The sequence below is a fragment of the Vigna unguiculata genome, chromosome 7, assembly GCF_004118075.2.
Source record: "Vigna unguiculata cultivar IT97K-499-35 chromosome 7, ASM411807v1, whole genome shotgun sequence".
In the NCBI taxonomy this organism is placed as follows: domain Eukaryota; kingdom Viridiplantae; phylum Streptophyta; class Magnoliopsida; order Fabales; family Fabaceae; genus Vigna; species Vigna unguiculata.
The window spans coordinates 2314523-2331329 of NC_040285.1; the positions used below are offsets into that span (position 1 = coordinate 2314523).

The 16807-nt window shown below is 32.5% G+C and overlaps 2 protein-coding genes and 1 long non-coding RNA gene across 21 annotated transcripts; 1 reads left to right on the forward strand and 2 right to left on the reverse strand.

The window, feature by feature from the left end:
• Positions 1-1071, forward strand: LOC114190596 (11 kDa late embryogenesis abundant protein-like). Its single transcript, XM_028079546.1, has 2 exons — positions 1-116; positions 295-1071. The coding sequence occupies exons 1-2, from the start codon at positions 9-11 to the stop codon at positions 796-798; spliced, it is 612 nt and encodes a 203-aa protein (XP_027935347.1). The 5' UTR covers positions 1-8; the 3' UTR covers positions 799-1071.
• A 247-nt stretch (positions 1072-1318) lies between these two features.
• Positions 1319-5792, reverse strand: LOC114192074 (zinc finger CCCH domain-containing protein 14-like). The gene is made up of 3 exons (XM_028081648.1): positions 5568-5792; positions 5028-5088; positions 1319-2246 (listed from the first exon to the last, which is right to left on the reverse strand). The coding sequence occupies exons 1-3, from the start codon at positions 5638-5640 to the stop codon at positions 1499-1501; spliced, it is 882 nt and encodes a 293-aa protein (XP_027937449.1). The 5' UTR covers positions 5641-5792; the 3' UTR covers positions 1319-1498.
• Positions 5793-8472: 2680 nt separating this feature from the next.
• On the reverse strand, positions 8473-14078 carry LOC114191552. 19 transcript variants are annotated; one of them, XR_003605976.1, is made up of 9 exons: positions 12305-14078; positions 11731-11897; positions 11260-11494; positions 10737-10898; positions 10115-10193; positions 9627-9678; positions 9439-9542; positions 8892-9020; positions 8483-8693 (listed from the first exon to the last, which is right to left on the reverse strand). It is a non-coding gene; the product is annotated as an uncharacterized LOC114191552 (long non-coding RNA). The 19 variants fall into 19 exon arrangements; XR_003605970.1 differs by lacking the exon at positions 10115-10193 and having other exon boundaries at positions 12305-12379; positions 13609-14076; XR_003605971.1 differs by lacking the exon at positions 10115-10193 and having other exon boundaries at positions 12305-12379; positions 13599-14076.
• Between the last annotated feature and the right edge of the window lie 2729 nt (positions 14079-16807).

The window sequence follows — 16807 nt, forward strand, 5'->3', positions numbered from 1 at the left end:
GATTGAAAATGCAGGCAGCGAAGAAAGCGGTGGAGAGCGTGAAGGAAACCGCCGCAAACATTGGTGCTTCTGCCAAGTCTGGTTTGGAGAAGACCAAAGCCACTCTTCAGGAGAAGGTTAATCTCTTCTTCTTTTTTGTTACTTTCGTTTTTGTTCATGCATGGTGAATGTTACATCTTCAATTAACCAGAATCTTTATAATGATTATTATGGAAACGAACGAAAATTTTGTATTCGTGGAAAATCACAAAAATGAAACTGGGCTCGTCTTAACTTTGAATTGGTCCGGAACAGAGTGAGAAGATTAGTGCACATGATGAAAGGGAGAAGGAAAGGGCGACTAAGAAGAAACAAGAGAAGATAAACCAGGCCGAGATGGAGAAGCGCCAGGCGCGTCAGCACAACGCTGCAGCCAAGCAGTCTGCCATTGCTGGACAGGCCCACGGGCCTCAGACAGACACAACTGGGCCTGAGTCCGACAACGCTGCAAACACTGGGCCAGCGTCTGAGACTTCGACCTTTACCACAACTGGGCCCGGGCCCGATGCCATACCCCCAAGTACTGGGCCTGGGCTTGGGTCTGAGTCTTCCATGTACCCCACCGGTGAATTTGGACAAATGGAATCTAACGAAACGGCAAGAATGTCTGAGCCTGATGATAGGTATGTTCTTGACCATGGGCCTGAGGCTGGGCATGAGGCACTTCCCCCGATCGAGACTAAAACTGTCGTGGATACAACGACCCAAACTAGCATTGGGGGAGAAAGTGCTCCTACGAGTGGGCCTACTTTCAGTTGAATAACAACGATTCGTGAAAACTTTGAATGTAGATGTGTTTTGTAGGTAGTTAGGTTATGCTATGTTTTTAGATTATGTAGCTTTGGGTGTTGTATTTTATTAATCTTACGTTGTATACTTTTGTGTGTGTTTTTCGTAGTTCATAACCCTTTTGGTTATGGGACCAGTGTTGTACGTGGAACATTTAGTTCCTCTTAGTTACCTTATCTGTCTGTCTCAATAAATAAAAGTGTAGTCTCAAGGAATGGTGTTTTTTTTTCTTCATAATTTCATGGCAAAAGAAATCAGTGAATTATCTATTTCATGACATCCAAATTTATTGAGTTATTTTTATCACAGACAATAATCTTTCGGGCCTCACCAACCTAAAAAGATAAAATACTTATATTATCAATTAATTGTAAATGTTCTTTGATATAATGCGTTTTTTTTTGTCATTGTACAAGTTTCTCACACAAACATATTGAAAACAGAACAAAACTGTGATTAAAAGCAAAAGAAATGAAATGAAAACATGGCAAAAAGAACAGGATACTCATTTTTGCAACCGCAAAAAAGATGATTTGAAAATTAACTTAGTTCGGCAAAACTATAACAGGAAAATTAATGTGAGTACCAACCACTAAGTAACAATGCACAACAACATCAACTGCAATAATGATAATAATAGACCTGGCTAATACAAGATCGAAAAACAAAATCATACCCCCTGCTTGCGCAACTCGGCAGCTCCATGAGCAAAGTGGCATCGATCTCCAAAAGTGCAAGACCCTTTTGCAAAATTCTCACACAGCTTGGTCTTGAAGTTACTTCCAGGTGGAGCAGGGGCACCAGGAACACCATGGGTGGATTTGGGAGGGGCAGACATTGAAACAGTCAAAAGTAAATCTTTTACCATATTACTTGCCTCCTTTATCTGTTCGAAAGTTCCCTCAAGTTCAATGTTTCTAAGGTTTGGATCAGTTTCATGCTCTCTGATTGAAAGCTTCGCTCCTGTTTGGCGACAGATCTGCTTTGAGTTCACACCACCCTTCCCAATGATAGCTCCTGCCAGAGAAGCTTCTACACTGATCTTGGCCGTAGAAATGGCGCCAAAGCTACCAGCCAAGGGAGGAGGCTCAATTCGACCAGCCATTCGACCAGCTGATGGAGGTCCCAAAGGTCGATGATCATCAAATGAGGGAGCAATAGGTTTACCAAGTTCCCATTCACCATGAGCAAAATGGCACTTGTCACCAAATTTGCATCCTTCAGCAGTATTGAACTTGTTACATATGCGTGTTTTAACAGCAGATGGAGTAGAGCCATTAGGGATCGGAGGTGGTGCAGCAACAGCTCTTGAAGGAGGAGCAGCAGGTTTTAAATTCATCATATGGGCAACCACATTATAACCACCAGGAACAAAATGCAAGAAATGGCAGCTCTCACCAAATGGGCAACCAGAAGTGCTGCAAAACACATCACGGTATCATCAGATCATCATATCAATACTTCTTACATAAAATGCAAGCCTCTCTTTATTTCCGGTTTTCTACAGAATGAAAAAGTAACTCATGGTATAGAATGTTAAAGACCATGGATTATTTAGAAAGACATGTATGCATTATGTTCAAATTTTGAAAACCATCAAAAGTCCAAAACTAAGTTCATGAAAGTGAAACACTGAATTAAACACAAGAAGAAGGAGATATCAGTGGGCAGAGATATAGCAAAGCTACTTCAAGAGGATCAGCCATATCAACACTTTAGCATCGCAAGTCTTTCGTATACCATGTCAATGCTTATACTCACCCAACATACTAAGGGAGTCAACCAAATATGAAGTACTTAGTTTGTTTTCACAAAATATAATAACAATGACGTTTAAAGACTAAGTACACTAACAATTGCTATAGAGCAACAGTTAATAATGGACAAACTGCATCAGAGCAAAACGAGGACTTGACGAGTAGTCTTATTGAAGCAACGAACTATTCTTATCTGTTTGTTTAATATATACTATCAATGAGAAAATTTATCAATGCTTATCAGAGTGTAATTTTTAGCTTATGAACTTGTCTCGGTCGATTTATAATTTAACAGTGTACAACAACTGATTAAAAACGATAGGTTTTCAGATGGGACAAGCGGGTGAACAAAAATACAGTTTCCATCAAAAGTTTAGGGAGTGTGCTCTGGTTTTCCCTTCAAGTTACGATTCAAACCAAAATTTTCACTAGTAATCAAACCAGCTTGGTAGTGTTTGGCCCAACTATCGTTTTGGTTTTTCTTTTTCAAAGAAAAGCTAACACAAACACACACACATATATTTGGAAAAGCTACTAAATTAAGGAGCATTTTTGCATAAAATAAAAAGGGGAAAAAGTAGCTTAAGAGGAAAAAAAAAAGACAACCAGAGTAACTTTAGTCAGCTGCAGTAACTACCACCAATTCATCCTAAAATAATCAATGTATGAAAGTAAGTGAAGCTTTTGGCTTAAAATGAGCTTTTACGCAAAAAGTATCAAACTAGTTCAGCTTTACTTTTAGATCTCTAATTTTGAGCTTTTAACTTCAAACTAAGTAGCTTTTAAACCAAGAAAGGATGGCAAAACAAAATCCCATTTCAGATGGTAGCAAAAAGATTACTTATACGGGCAGTTTGAAGCCTCTATTTCAAACACCCAAACCAAAGAGTAAGCTTGGCAAAAGAGCTGTGTTGCTCAACCCCACCACTATGTACAGAACCTTCTAATTAGGACCTTGCACACTACTACTTTGAAATCATTTATTCCCCCCCATCTCCTCAGTCAAGTGCTAAAAAGCTCAGAAAGGGGGTGGGGGGAAAACTAACGAAAGCAGAACAGAAATTAAGACACAGAACAACTAAGAGCAGAACCAAGACCGGTAACAATGTAAGAATGACCAGTGCTAAGAACCACCACAATAAACAAACACCATAGAGATTACACAGATTGGCTTGTCACTGAAATAAATCAGTTACGGACCGAAAGAAATTGATGATTGGGGTATGAGTTCTTAACAAAATCAAGTTGGGCTAGTGTTTCCTTTGCAAAAATCACTTAACAAGGTAGGACCCAACACAGAAATTATACAGTAATCCCATTAAAACAAAGTTTAGATGTAGAATTAACTATTGAAAACAACAGATAAATTACCACAATTTTAATCACATCATCAAGGTTTAAGGCTACTGCAAATATAATGATGAGACCTCACAATGAGATTCCCCTCCATGAGCACTCTCTCAATCAAGGTTCTAAAATGTGGTTGCAATTTTCTTGCAATCCTTGATGTTGAGGAAATATGAAACCACATTGGCCACCTTTGTCCACCACATCAAAGATTGCAATAAGACTGCAACCATAAAGTGCTCTTTGGGTGGAATTTCATCATAATTTCGCATGACCATAAGTGCTGGATTACAATCTTATAACACTAAATTTTGAATGACATATATTTACATTATCAAGAATGTAAATGTAAAGAAGTCACCAGCTAAAAAGCATATCCAGAAAATCCCTAACAAGCAAGAAGGAATAAAAGATGTTAAAAAGCACAACTATCTTGTGAGACTACTTCTAAACAATAAACAACCTCTCAATCAAATTCATCTCCAATTATTGAACAAAGCTTCTATATACTCAGAATGTAAGATAGGACACAATTGACTAGTTCAAGTTTATAGGTGTTGAAAACAAATCGGTCTCTTGAAAAATATAACAACACAACCTTGATGCTAAATTTTAAATGCATCTATACATAATTTAGAAATAGAGTACCTGACCCAAGTAACAAAAGTTCACCATATCAGTCTATTAATAGCTTACCATTTGAAAGGTGTGTTCATAAATAATAGAATGCAACGAAAATTTCATAGATATTGTTAAAAACACGAACAACATTTACACTAACTAAAGAGCGTGGGAAACACAAACAATGAAAACAATCAATTTATCTTCGGTGTAATGTTTGGTTCCCATTGCCAACGGTCGTCCTGCAAATTGTTATCATCTTTATTGTTCTCCATTACAAAACCATTATTCTGTTACAGCTTGATTAGACCAAAGAACAGTATGTACCTGTATAAAAGCTTCCAATACCGACCCAGTTAATTCACATATTAGTTTTATAGCATCATTAAAACAATTAATTCTTACGATACACCGCCATTAAAAATATAAAAGATGCACCTCAGAAATACTCATTTAGATAGGAAAGATTAGAACCTAAAAAACTTGGTACAGGGCTTCGATTTGCTTCCTACACCACCTGATGAGGACTCCAAGTCTGTTGCAAAACATTAATTACGTTTTCTCAGTTAATGTTCTCTACTGTTATTATTAAATCAGTACACTCCATTTAAATTTTTTTTCTCCAAAAACACATATTTCACGAGTAATATTTATATCTGAAGTATATTAAATCAGGTAAAATTTTGTACAATCAACCACCCGAAGCTAATAGTTAACAAACCAATGATAAAAAAACATGCAACACAGTGAACACTAAACACTTAACCACTGTTTCGTTTGAAAAAGACACGTGTAATATATGCTTAGTTTTGGCTGGTCGAATTTTCAAGAATTTCAGGAGTGTTGTAACAAAGCAAGTAACTAAGCTAAAACCGTAAAACGAAAAACGACCATGAAGCAGAGGCAAAACGACGAAGAAAAAGGAGCGAAAACGGGACATTGCCGAGTAAGTAAACAGAAGAATGTTACAGAGAGAGAAAGAGAAAGAGAAAGAGAGACGGAGAGAGTGCAAACCTTGCTTGGTCTTCTTAACGGCGCCGTTAAGGGTGGCGGCGAGTTCGGGCCTTCCACGCTTGCGAAGGTCCATTGAGAGGGATCGAGATCCAGAAAAACCCTAACAAACGGCGGAAAAGAGGTTTTGGAGAAGAGGGTGGTGAGGCAGAGAGAGAAGGTGGTGGTGGTGCGAAGAGAATATCAATAAATAAAAAAAATAGTATATATTGAAATTGGTGAGTGGTAGATTTGGGTAATACTGAGAGGATTTAAAAAGAAAAGGTTTCAACGTAGTTAAATGTTGGGTTTGGATTCCGCTGAGGTGGGAATCCAAAAAAAAACAATCATATGTGTTGCCCTAACTGTTTTGTTCTTTTGCTTCTGCCGCACCTTCATTACCCGTGTGATTTATGACGTCACGCCTACCTCCATTTTTCATTAACCTTAAATCTGAAAAGAAATATAATATATATATATATATATATGTATGTATAATCCAAATTGCATTTTGCTATTGTCGGAAAATATTTACTATAAGAAATATTATGGGCGGAAGAGTGGTGTGATCTTAATCAATTTCTTCGTGTTATTAATTTTGTTAACGTAAATATGGTAGTGCTTTAGTTTAGGTAAATTTTTGTAGTATTACATTATAATGTATATTTAGGTTTTTTAAATTATATACATATAGTAATAAAAATTGTATGTAATAAGTAATTAAATTAATAAATTTATTTTATATAGAATATTATTAAAATATTTCTAATATAAAATTAATGCTACAGACATTTTTAATTTTTCCATAATACAAAGATATTATTGTAATCCCGCACGAGTGTTAATGCAATGTGTTTATATTTTTATCATATTATTTTATTTTATTAACTTAAAATTAACTGTGGTAATAAATTTACTACTTTCTATGTTAACTAATACTTATATTGTTTTCAAATTCAATATACTTACGTTATTTTACTCAATATATCGAAGAGAATAGGAAACTTAGAAATTATAAAGAAAATTGATATTTTGAAGATTGACAAATCTAATATGTCAATTTCTAGTTCTATTAAAAATTATTATACGAATTCATATTCTTTTTTTTTTCTTCTTTTAACATTACAATGCTATTTTTTATTCAAATTCACAAAAATTCAATTTTGCATACTTCATCATTTACTCTCATTTAAACAAAGGCTTAAACCCATCAACAACAACACTCATGGTATTAGGGATTTTAGAATTATAGTGGTGAATGTGATTTTAATGTGGTGGTAAGAGTGGTGGTTGGGGTGGAGCTTTTAGTGTAGGGGTGGTGGTGTTGAAGGGTCATGAAATAAGTGTTAGGGTTATGAATGATTAAATGACAATGATCGTGATGAAGCGAGGGTTAAGGGTAATAAAGTAGAAGATGAGACTAAATTGAACAAATTTAACTAAAAATAGGAAATTATTTTAAAAAACACAAATAGTCATAATTAAAATGGTGCAAGTAATATGAATAGTGTCAGTTGATACACTTTGTTATCAATTTAAACAATGCCAACGAAAATGAATATAAACATAATGTAGGAACCAAATTGAATGCGAAAAAAAAAATGAACCAAGACAAGGACCAAAGAATATTTAAACCTTAAACAAATTATTTCTTTTCACTAATTTGATTTGTTTATATATACATTATCTTCTCCATATTTATAAAACAATACACTTGGTTTCTTAGTTAAGTCTTGTTGAATAAATATATTATTTACTCTTAAACCTCCTTACTTCTATTATAAACATACTTTTGTCAAGGCATAGATTAAAATGTTAATAAATAAATGCAAGTCTAATTCTGAAATCTTGCTTATAAGTACGTGTGATTTTTTATGATAACAAATAATATCATATTTTAACTCTTTAATAAGATTATTTATTGTTCAACTGTTTACAAAATATTTAAGATTAAACAATCATATGTAACTATGAGACATAATAGAGAAAGACTAAACACACATCCAATATAGATGAAGTCTTACCAATAAGCAACAAATGTTATTTTTTTATTTTATAAATAGTACACAAAGTCTACAAAAAACCTCTAAACACATAAATAATATATGATTAGTAGCATGCTCAAAACGACTTAACAAAGTGTAATAAGTACTAAATGGAAACAACAAAGAATGTCTACCTTTGGAGGAAGTTGACTAACATTTTCCAAATATAATTCTAACACAATCACACATAATGAGTTTGTATATTCACTTGTATTGTCGGAAGAGTAGAAGAAATTGTAGACCAAAATATGTCATTCACCATGATATTGAGTATAACAATGAAAGTTGTTAGAAGTCAAACATATTTTAAAAAGTACAAATACAAAACACACGCAAGTTACAACCATCCTTTTCAGACACTACAAAAAAAAAGTTAAATTGCGGAGGTTTTAATTTCGTTTAGCGGGGGTTTTTACCCTCCACAAAATAATTTGCAGGGATTTTTCAAACCTCCACAGTTAGGTTCCCCACAAGTTTTTTGTGGAGGTTTTCTATAACCCCTGGTACCAGATTTATATTGTGGAAGTTTTTTAATGGAGGGTTATAACCTCTCCTATTCATGACTATTATTTTGTGGAGGTTTAAAACCTCCTTTATTTTCATAAACCTATTTGATTCCAAAATTCCTATTTTTCATTTTTTTGTGGGCGTTAATACCCTCCTCAATTTGAGGATTATACTGTAAAAAAATTTTAACTTGTTTCGTTTGTATTATTTAATTTGTGGATTTATAATTGTATTTTTCTTGTATTATTCAAATCTCATAAAAAAACAATATTTTGTTTGTAATTAGAATTTCCTACTATACTTGACAATGTATGTCATCATTTGAGATACTTATATTTTTACATCAACAATAATTTTTGTAAATTTCAATCAAATACTTCAACCAAAGTGCTCAAATATATATCATTAGAACTTTTGATTCTCAAAATCAACATATTAACATAAAAACAATTACAACTTAATCCATACTTACTCAAAGTTCATAATACACTAAAATAGTTTCATCCTAAAAAACATCATCAACACCCTAAATGTTGCTACCACCAGATGATCCTCTTGTACCCATAGAAGACTCAGGCTCATTTGCATCACCGGTTTGCTAAAATTATAAAAGATAAATATTAGCTGCAAGAAAGACGTCAACCTCAAACCATGAAATCAACATGCATATACTAAAATCAGAACTCCACAACTAGCATAATAATAAAATAAAAACAACACTCGATGAAATTTGTTACATGTTAATTATGACTCTAATTTCCTTTATGACAGCTAAAGAATTAATTGGAAAATATACCTTCCACATAGAACCTTGGCTATTTCAGCCCATTTGTTGCCATGTATACAATGAGCTTTAATAAGAGCTAATTCCTCCTCTAAAATCCAGGGATCCTTCTTTATGTCTGGACTAAGATGATTGCACCATCTGTAAATGTTTGAAATTAATTTCATGATAATGAACATATATATATATATATATATATATATATATATATATATATATATATATATACCAAAGCCAATGCGTATGTATTTGGTGTTCATGAAGGATTTAGTAAGCAACAGAGTATATAATAATACCAGGAAAAATGAAAAGCAAAAATAACAAAGCTAGTACAACTTAATTGTTTAGTAGCCCATATACAAAGCTACGAGTTGCCAAATCTTATAATATTCTAAAAAGAGTTATTCTTTAAGCTTAGGTATAGTTTGATGAAAGGTTTTAGATTTAAAGGCTAAACATTCTAATTAAGTCATATACAATGAAGCTTAGCATTTATCAATACAAAAGAATTAATTAAAAAAAGATAGAAGAATTTCTCACAAAGTTCAGTTAACCTTACTGTTCTCTGCATTGTTTTTCTATTCGACCAGGCAAAGACTGGGATATCAAAGACCATTTTGTAGATCCATGTATAGACACCAGTTCAATTATTTTATCATCCTCCTGCATGTCAACTAAGAGAAGTTAATTATGAATAGAATTGTTAGAAAGTAACAAAAATTGAAAAGGAAAGAATTATGTTTTAACCTCCTTTGTCCAATGTCCTTTAACAAGTTCAGGATTAAGAACTTTTTTCCATCTGTGAAGACATTGAACGTTTTTCCATCAATTGCATTCCACATTTGATAAATCAGTTTCATGAAATGAGCATAATGCTTTCAGAAAGAACTCAATACAAAAGATCTTGAATATATGACGATTATGGTCACATCACACAAAATAATTCCATTGGTTCACCCATATATCAATTCTCCTTCACAAAAAATAATGCATTCAAACATTAAGGAAAGATGGAAATAGAGATTTAAGGACTTTAGCTTCCCTGGTTTAATTCTGACTTAATCTAATAAGTTCATCCTTAACCCTTTCTAAGGTATATTCTAGTTTTTTTATGTTTCGATGAGTATGCTCTGCAAATGGAAAACTATAGAAAGGTGCTCTGCAAAACTACATTTATTGGGTCATTGTGCAATTTATTACATTGAAAATGCATGAACATAATGGGGTATACTCACGAGTCATCATTCTAGCTTCAACAACACATCCCTCATTAGTTGTAGAAAACCTTCTCATCGCAGAAACACAACAAACCACCTAGGAAATTGAAGAAGTTGAATCTAAGTACATATATGCACACTATATGGTATGAAGACGTCTAGGACTCAAAAGCACATGATCTAGCTTTCTCTCATTTCTAGAGCCCGATTATCTCAAGTGTGAGAAATGTAAGATATATATCTAAATATTTATACAAATTCATAGACAATGATAAATATATAATGTTCTTACCACATCTACAAAAATCAACATGTTGTTAGAACAGGACAATATTGAGTCCAACCAAACCAAAATAAACACTTTAAAATTATCACTCTCCAAACAAATGTTACTTCTTTCCCAAAAAAAAATAATTGAATTAAAGTAATGGATCAACAAGATGGAATGCAATATGAGCCTGAAAAGCAAATTATAAGAAAAGAGATTTGCAAACAATATCAGTTGTTGTCATTATTGATGAGTTACATACTCACCAACCTTGATTTCCTGCAAAATGATTTAGTCCATAAAACTAATCATGCATTTTCACTTTCATATTTACATTTAAGCTTAATGCAAACACTGGTTCAAAAGCATTACCTTCTTCATGTACTTTTCTACAAGCCAAGGAACTTGTGATTGACTCTTGAAGCCACCAAAAGTTGTTCCCTTCCATACATGCCCAGTCACCAGCTGGAAAAGCCGAGTACATATTTCCTAACCTGATGTTGCAACCTCCACAATAACTTATGTCCCCCAACCCTGTAATTTTTAAACAACCTTGAACTTAGATCCTTAAACTTAACTTTTTTAATACTTTCTGCTATCAGTGTTCAACTAACTTCGTTAATTTTAGATGTTTTAATACTGTCACTAATTTCAGTTTGATAATCTAAAGCTGTCAGCACTAAAATTGTTTCACCAAGCCCAAAACATGTGTCAGAAACATCTTCACTTTTTTAATTTCGATTAACAACTCTAAAACCAACTTCGGTTGTTAGGCAACTATTAGAAGAAGTTATAATCAACAATTTTCTTGTAGTGGAAATGGGCATGCTATAAAATCTTAAAGAACTTTCAATAGAAGGGCAAATGAACAAGAAAAGAGATGCTAGGGACCAACCATCCATGATATGGAACAAGAACTGAGGAATGCCAGATGTGTCCCACCAGGTTGTTTAGCAAAGAGCTGTTTTTGACACAATATAGGCACCTAGATACCTAGGCCACCCTTTACTCTCTAATGAACCTTCTTTGAAATCACTTAGAAACATCTTCACTATTTCATCCACTTTCTCTTCTGTTAGGTTATCAGCATCACTCAACACTCCTCTTGCCCACGATTCCTTAGGGAAACTCTAAATTTGACGTGATTAAACAACAAGACCTTAAGAAAATTAAAGGAAACTAGATGCAATAATAAACTAATATCTGTTATAGGAAAGTTTTGAATAAACTCAAGGTTAGATTGCATAACATATGGATTGGCTATTAATTAAGTATTCAGAAGAGAGGAACTTATTGGCACAATTAGATGGAGTTTATCCAAAAAAAATAGGAAAATAATTTATTGGCACAAGAAATTGGTGCCTACCTCTAACTGCCCAAGAAAGGACGATAGATTCACAATTGTTGGTGAATCAGATAATTGGAGGAGGGGCATGAGTGATTCTACAGTTATTTTAGTGCCATAGTAATTTATTTGCAAGCATTCTTTAGCTAACTCGTATGTTTGAGTCACTGTCTTTGTTCCTTGCTCATCTGGTACCACTTAAAAACATGGTAATTCAATTTCTGTTTACAAATCTTCTAATAACACATAACTACTCAAGTTCTTCATACATCCAAAAGATCTATTGAACGTTTTGATAATAACAAGAAAAATAGCCCACTCAATAACATTCCAAAAGAAGAGCCAATTCCAAAAAACTTAACTATTGTGAAAATGCTTTCATAATTCCTTAACTGTGTTGGGCTTAACAACAAATGCAAGTTCATGATATGAGAATTTCACAAGCCTTTATAAGCTCTGCTTTTACTATTTCAATAGTTGACATGGGATGGGATCTAGAATTTCAAATGGTCATGAAAAGTTGCAAACTTTAGGCCCCTTTTAGACAACTTTCCATATCTATTAATTAGATTTCACGACACGAGTAGAGTCTTACCCCACGATTCAGGATTACTATACTGATTAAATCACTGTCTTTAATTACAACTCCACCAATTCCTGCATTGTTAACCTGCATGAAACAACATTTCATACTAAAATATGCTAATACAAAATTTACTAGATGTGAAAAACTGATTCCCTTCAAACCATTGAAAGAAATTATCCTAACTATGAGTAGATGTAACAGGAATCTGTCAAATTGATTCAATGGCAACGGAAGCTTACTTAATACCAAATATTAACAAAAATAGAAAGAGCATAATCATCCCTTTGCCAAATGAAGAAAAGTAAAATAAAGGAGATATATAAAATGCTCAATCTCTTTTTAACCCCAGGTGGTTGGTTCCAATATCTTAAAACTATAGTGGGTCGAGATGACACCAAAATATGCAGAATTTGGCAAAGTGTCAGTTAAAACATATGTGTATTCCTTTGGGGCGGTTCTACTACAACTAATAATAGGAATGAGACCTATAGATAAAAGACTTGGAGAAAGAACTCTTGTGGGATGGTAACAATCTAAAGCCTATGAAATTTCAACTTAAGTATATTAATTCTTTAGTACAACCTCAACTCATCAAGGCATCTACATGATTCAAATAAATTAGTCACTTTGTGCCTACTCAAATATTGTTTCTTTCCTCCAAAGTCATTATAGTTATTCACCAAACTCAAATATAGCAGGCATGCATTTAGCAGAAGAACTAATGTTAACCATCATAAAACTATACTGCATGATGAACATTAAGAAAAAAATAAGCTATACAGTGTCATCGATCTAATCACAAACCACAATATGCACCAACTTTGTTCACTTTTACAATATTTGTGTTAGATATTAATTCAATGATGATCTATGATGGAATGGTAATGTATAATAGACTATATAACATTATAATTAAACAACTATTAAATTTAAGCAAAGCCATATTTACTCTAATTGAATATTACATTCTCTATAGAAAATAATACATTAAGACTGTAAAATGGATTAAGATAATGATATTAAAATTCTCATCTGAATATAATTGATTAAGATAATGGAACTTTACAAGCTTTCTAATCAATCTCTTAGTTCTTTGTTGTCTTCCTTCCTTTGTCAAGGCTCAAAACCATCTTCTTACACAATTTTATAATCAAACACTAATCAAGAAGTACTATATACATACATAATCATCAAGTTAAACAAACAAAACCGATGAAAAAGCATTCCTATGCATCCAGATTTCAGATGAAAATGTATGAGCTCGTAAAGAAGGGAAAAAAAGAAATTGGATTCTTATTGTTACTTCGATGGACCTGAAGTTCATCAGAGAGTCGTCGGTGATGGTAGACCTTGACTAGATGCCGTAGAGTAGGTCCTGCCACAACCGCTCCCACTTAGACAAGTTGTTTTGCCTTGTCGTGAACTTCGACGACTTGCTCCTCTTCGATGCATTTGACCTCGACATCTCCACGCTTCCCTTGTCGCTCCCTCTGCCTTCGTCGGTGAACTCCAACGCGGTGCCAATAGTAATAGATTTTTAGGTTTCGAATCTCGACGAAAATGGTCTTCACTCTGATTGGAGATTTAGGTTTCAGGAACAGAGAAAATTTCACTTAAACTATGAAAAAAATATACGGAGAAAAACAATGAACTTGTGATGAGAAAATAATCGCATATCGTAAGCAAATTTGAGTTGTTGCGATGAACATCTGACGGAGAAAGAAGATTAAAAAGCGTTAGGAAATGAAAAACATAATTTGTAAACAAAACAAAAACATATGAAATAATTTAGAGTTAAAATAATATAAAAGTTTGTAGCGGTGAAGAAAGATTGTCAAAAATGAAAATATTTGTAACGGTTAATTATAACCGCTAATAAATAATGGCTAATAACAAGCGAAATTTTTGTAGTGGTGGAGGGAAAAACTGAAAAAAAGATAAAAGGGAAATAAAAAGTATAAAATGATTTGCGGAGGTTACAGACCTCTTCCAAAAATTAAAAAATCCCACTAATTTTAGCATTTGGACAATTCAAGAAAACCATCTTAAATAATATTAATTTGTGGAGGGTTTTTATAACCTCCACAAATAAACCTCTACTGAATAATTTCTTTTTTGTAGTGAGAACATCCATAAATAAAAGCAAAGTCATGCAAAATGATTAGTAGTCAATTTACATGAGACATATATGCAATAGTGTTGTTAAACTTCTTCATTGCTTTTATAAAGATCATTTACTAGAAAACTTTAGAGTGGGAGCTTTATTTATAAATCCTTCATTGTTATGAAGTTAAGCTATACAATTAGAAATTTTTAAATCTATGTACCTCTTTAAGAGTTTTTCTTATAAACACCAAGAAACTTTTATTGTATAGTTGAAAGTAACATAATACTCGATTATCTAGATTGAGATAAACATATAGCTAGGAGTGACTTTATGTACAAAAGCTAAAAATGATAGTGAACAATACTTATAATCATATTTGATTAGTGAACTCTGTAATTGAAATTGTATCTCTAAGACTCTCATTCACCAAAATTTATATTTATGTAGATGAAAAACATTATTTCATACACTTTCTCTATTTATGTTCAAAAACACATTACATTCATCGTAAAATCTAAAAGTTCTCAATCAATCACGTTACATTCTCAAAGTCCACTTTAAAACATTATTTATTTTTTTATTTATTTTTCGATCATTCCATAAAAATTGATTGATTACATGTTATAATAGTATCCATTAACCCTTCTATATATTCATTTATACTATAGACAACACCTTTACCTACAACACAAACTATTAGAATTGTCCCTCTTGGAAAAATAGTGAAAGAGGTCTTTGATACCTCCACCAACTTACCATTCATATGAATCTCCTCCAAAATAGCTGAACAAAACTTCCCTTTAAAATATGTCTAAAACTCTATATGAAGGTGGAGTTTATCCCCTGCAGTACAAATTCCTAATTAAAGAAATATAGAAATAAACAAAAATAATTAAAAGAAAAAAAATCACAATTCTTAACTTCACACCTCACTTACCCATATTTTTAGAATTTCCCGTAAAGAGCAATTGGTTAAGCCTTTAATGATAAAAAGAATTGAGGTGGAATTCGGATTCTTGACTCTTTTCTTCTTCACTACCATTGAAGAAGTCATATAGTTATTTTACTTATCTAATTTATGTATAAACAATATAACATTATTGTTTTTTTGTAACTGCAGTTTTGATACCGTAAGCGTGAGTTTATATCCATATAAAAAATATTAAATAACATGACATCTATTAACTTTTTTATTTAATTATAAAAACTTATAAATGTGTTTTCAATCTTGATATGTAGTATTTTGCTTTTGGTACGTACAGTTTTTTTCACTTAATTTTTTTGGTACGTACAGTTTTTTTCGCTTAATTTTTCAATCTAAAATATTTATTTTTGTAGTCTTTATAATATTTTTTTATTTTGAATTAGTTCGTGTGAAAATATAATAGAGACTAAAATCAATAACCTGCATATTAAAAGGATATAAAAGAAAAAAAAAGGATTAAAATAAAATAACAAGGAAAAATATTCAAAGACCAAAAATAGAAAATAAAAATTAGGAAATAGAAACAAAATATAACCATATTTAATGATTAAAGACATATTTAAATCTAAATTGTATTACATGCTATGAAGCCCGAGTGGTTAACAAATGGATTTGAGACTCTGAATAGAACTTTGGTACATTTGTTCTTTCTAGTGATTCAGGAAAGGTTTTACCAGTTATGGTCATTGAATGATTCTAATTTGTAGTGAAGAATTCTTGAAAAGAAATTGTTAAATGGGCACTTTTTAGCCTTTATTTTATCAAGAAATTGATTCTTTAAAATGGTATTCATGCCACAATGATGATAAATATTAATATTTCATCCGATTTATGGAATATAACGATGCTAGTGGTGGAGATATTAGGTGTGAAAGTTATTAGTGCAATTGTTGAGAATCCTTGTTGGAAAAGACTTGCATCCCTCAAATGAATTCAGTACAGATAGATAATCATTTAACTCAGCATCGTGAATTCCATTGGTTATACTATTTGCTGTGCCAATTAAATAAATGCCAAAACAATCATACCAATTCCAATTCTAAAAGGGTTGAAGATTTCAATGTCATGATCATGATAATCATTGTGCAATACAAAAAATATCTTCTAAAATATATGATGCATTTTGTAAATCGAAAACAACTTATTTATTAATTTTTCTTCTACGTTAGCAAACGTAAATAACTACGAGTTCAACAAATTCCCTGCTCACAATTTTCTTTCGTGCCAAATGGTCTGTTCTGCTAGTTCGGTGGTGAAACAAACAAAATGTATTGCATCTCAAAGTAAAATGATCTAAAAATCGTATACAATCTAATCAAAGTTGCAACATAGAAAACTATATTTCGAGGAAACAAGATATTGTGAAACAAACAATGAAGTCATCAAGAAATCAAGATACCAATCACAAATTGATGAAAGT

Coding starts and splice junctions, on each gene's coding strand:
- LOC114192074 (XM_028081648.1), bottom strand. CDS start 5,640: ATGGACCTTCGCAAGCGTGGAAGGCCCGAACTCGCCGCCACCCTTAAC. Junction 5,089..5,567: donor CGTTAAGAAGACCAAGCAAG/GTTTGCACTCTC, acceptor GTTTTGCAACAG/ACTTGGAGTCCTCATCAGGT. Junction 2,247..5,027: donor CCCTGTACCAAGTTTTTTAG/GTTCTAATCTTT, acceptor TGTGTTTTGCAG/CACTTCTGGTTGCCCATTTG.
- LOC114190596 (XM_028079546.1), top strand. CDS start 9: ATGCAGGCAGCGAAGAAAGCGGTGGAGAGCGTGAAGGAAACCGCCGCA. Junction 117..294: donor AAGCCACTCTTCAGGAGAAG/GTTAATCTCTTC, acceptor GGTCCGGAACAG/AGTGAGAAGATTAGTGCACA.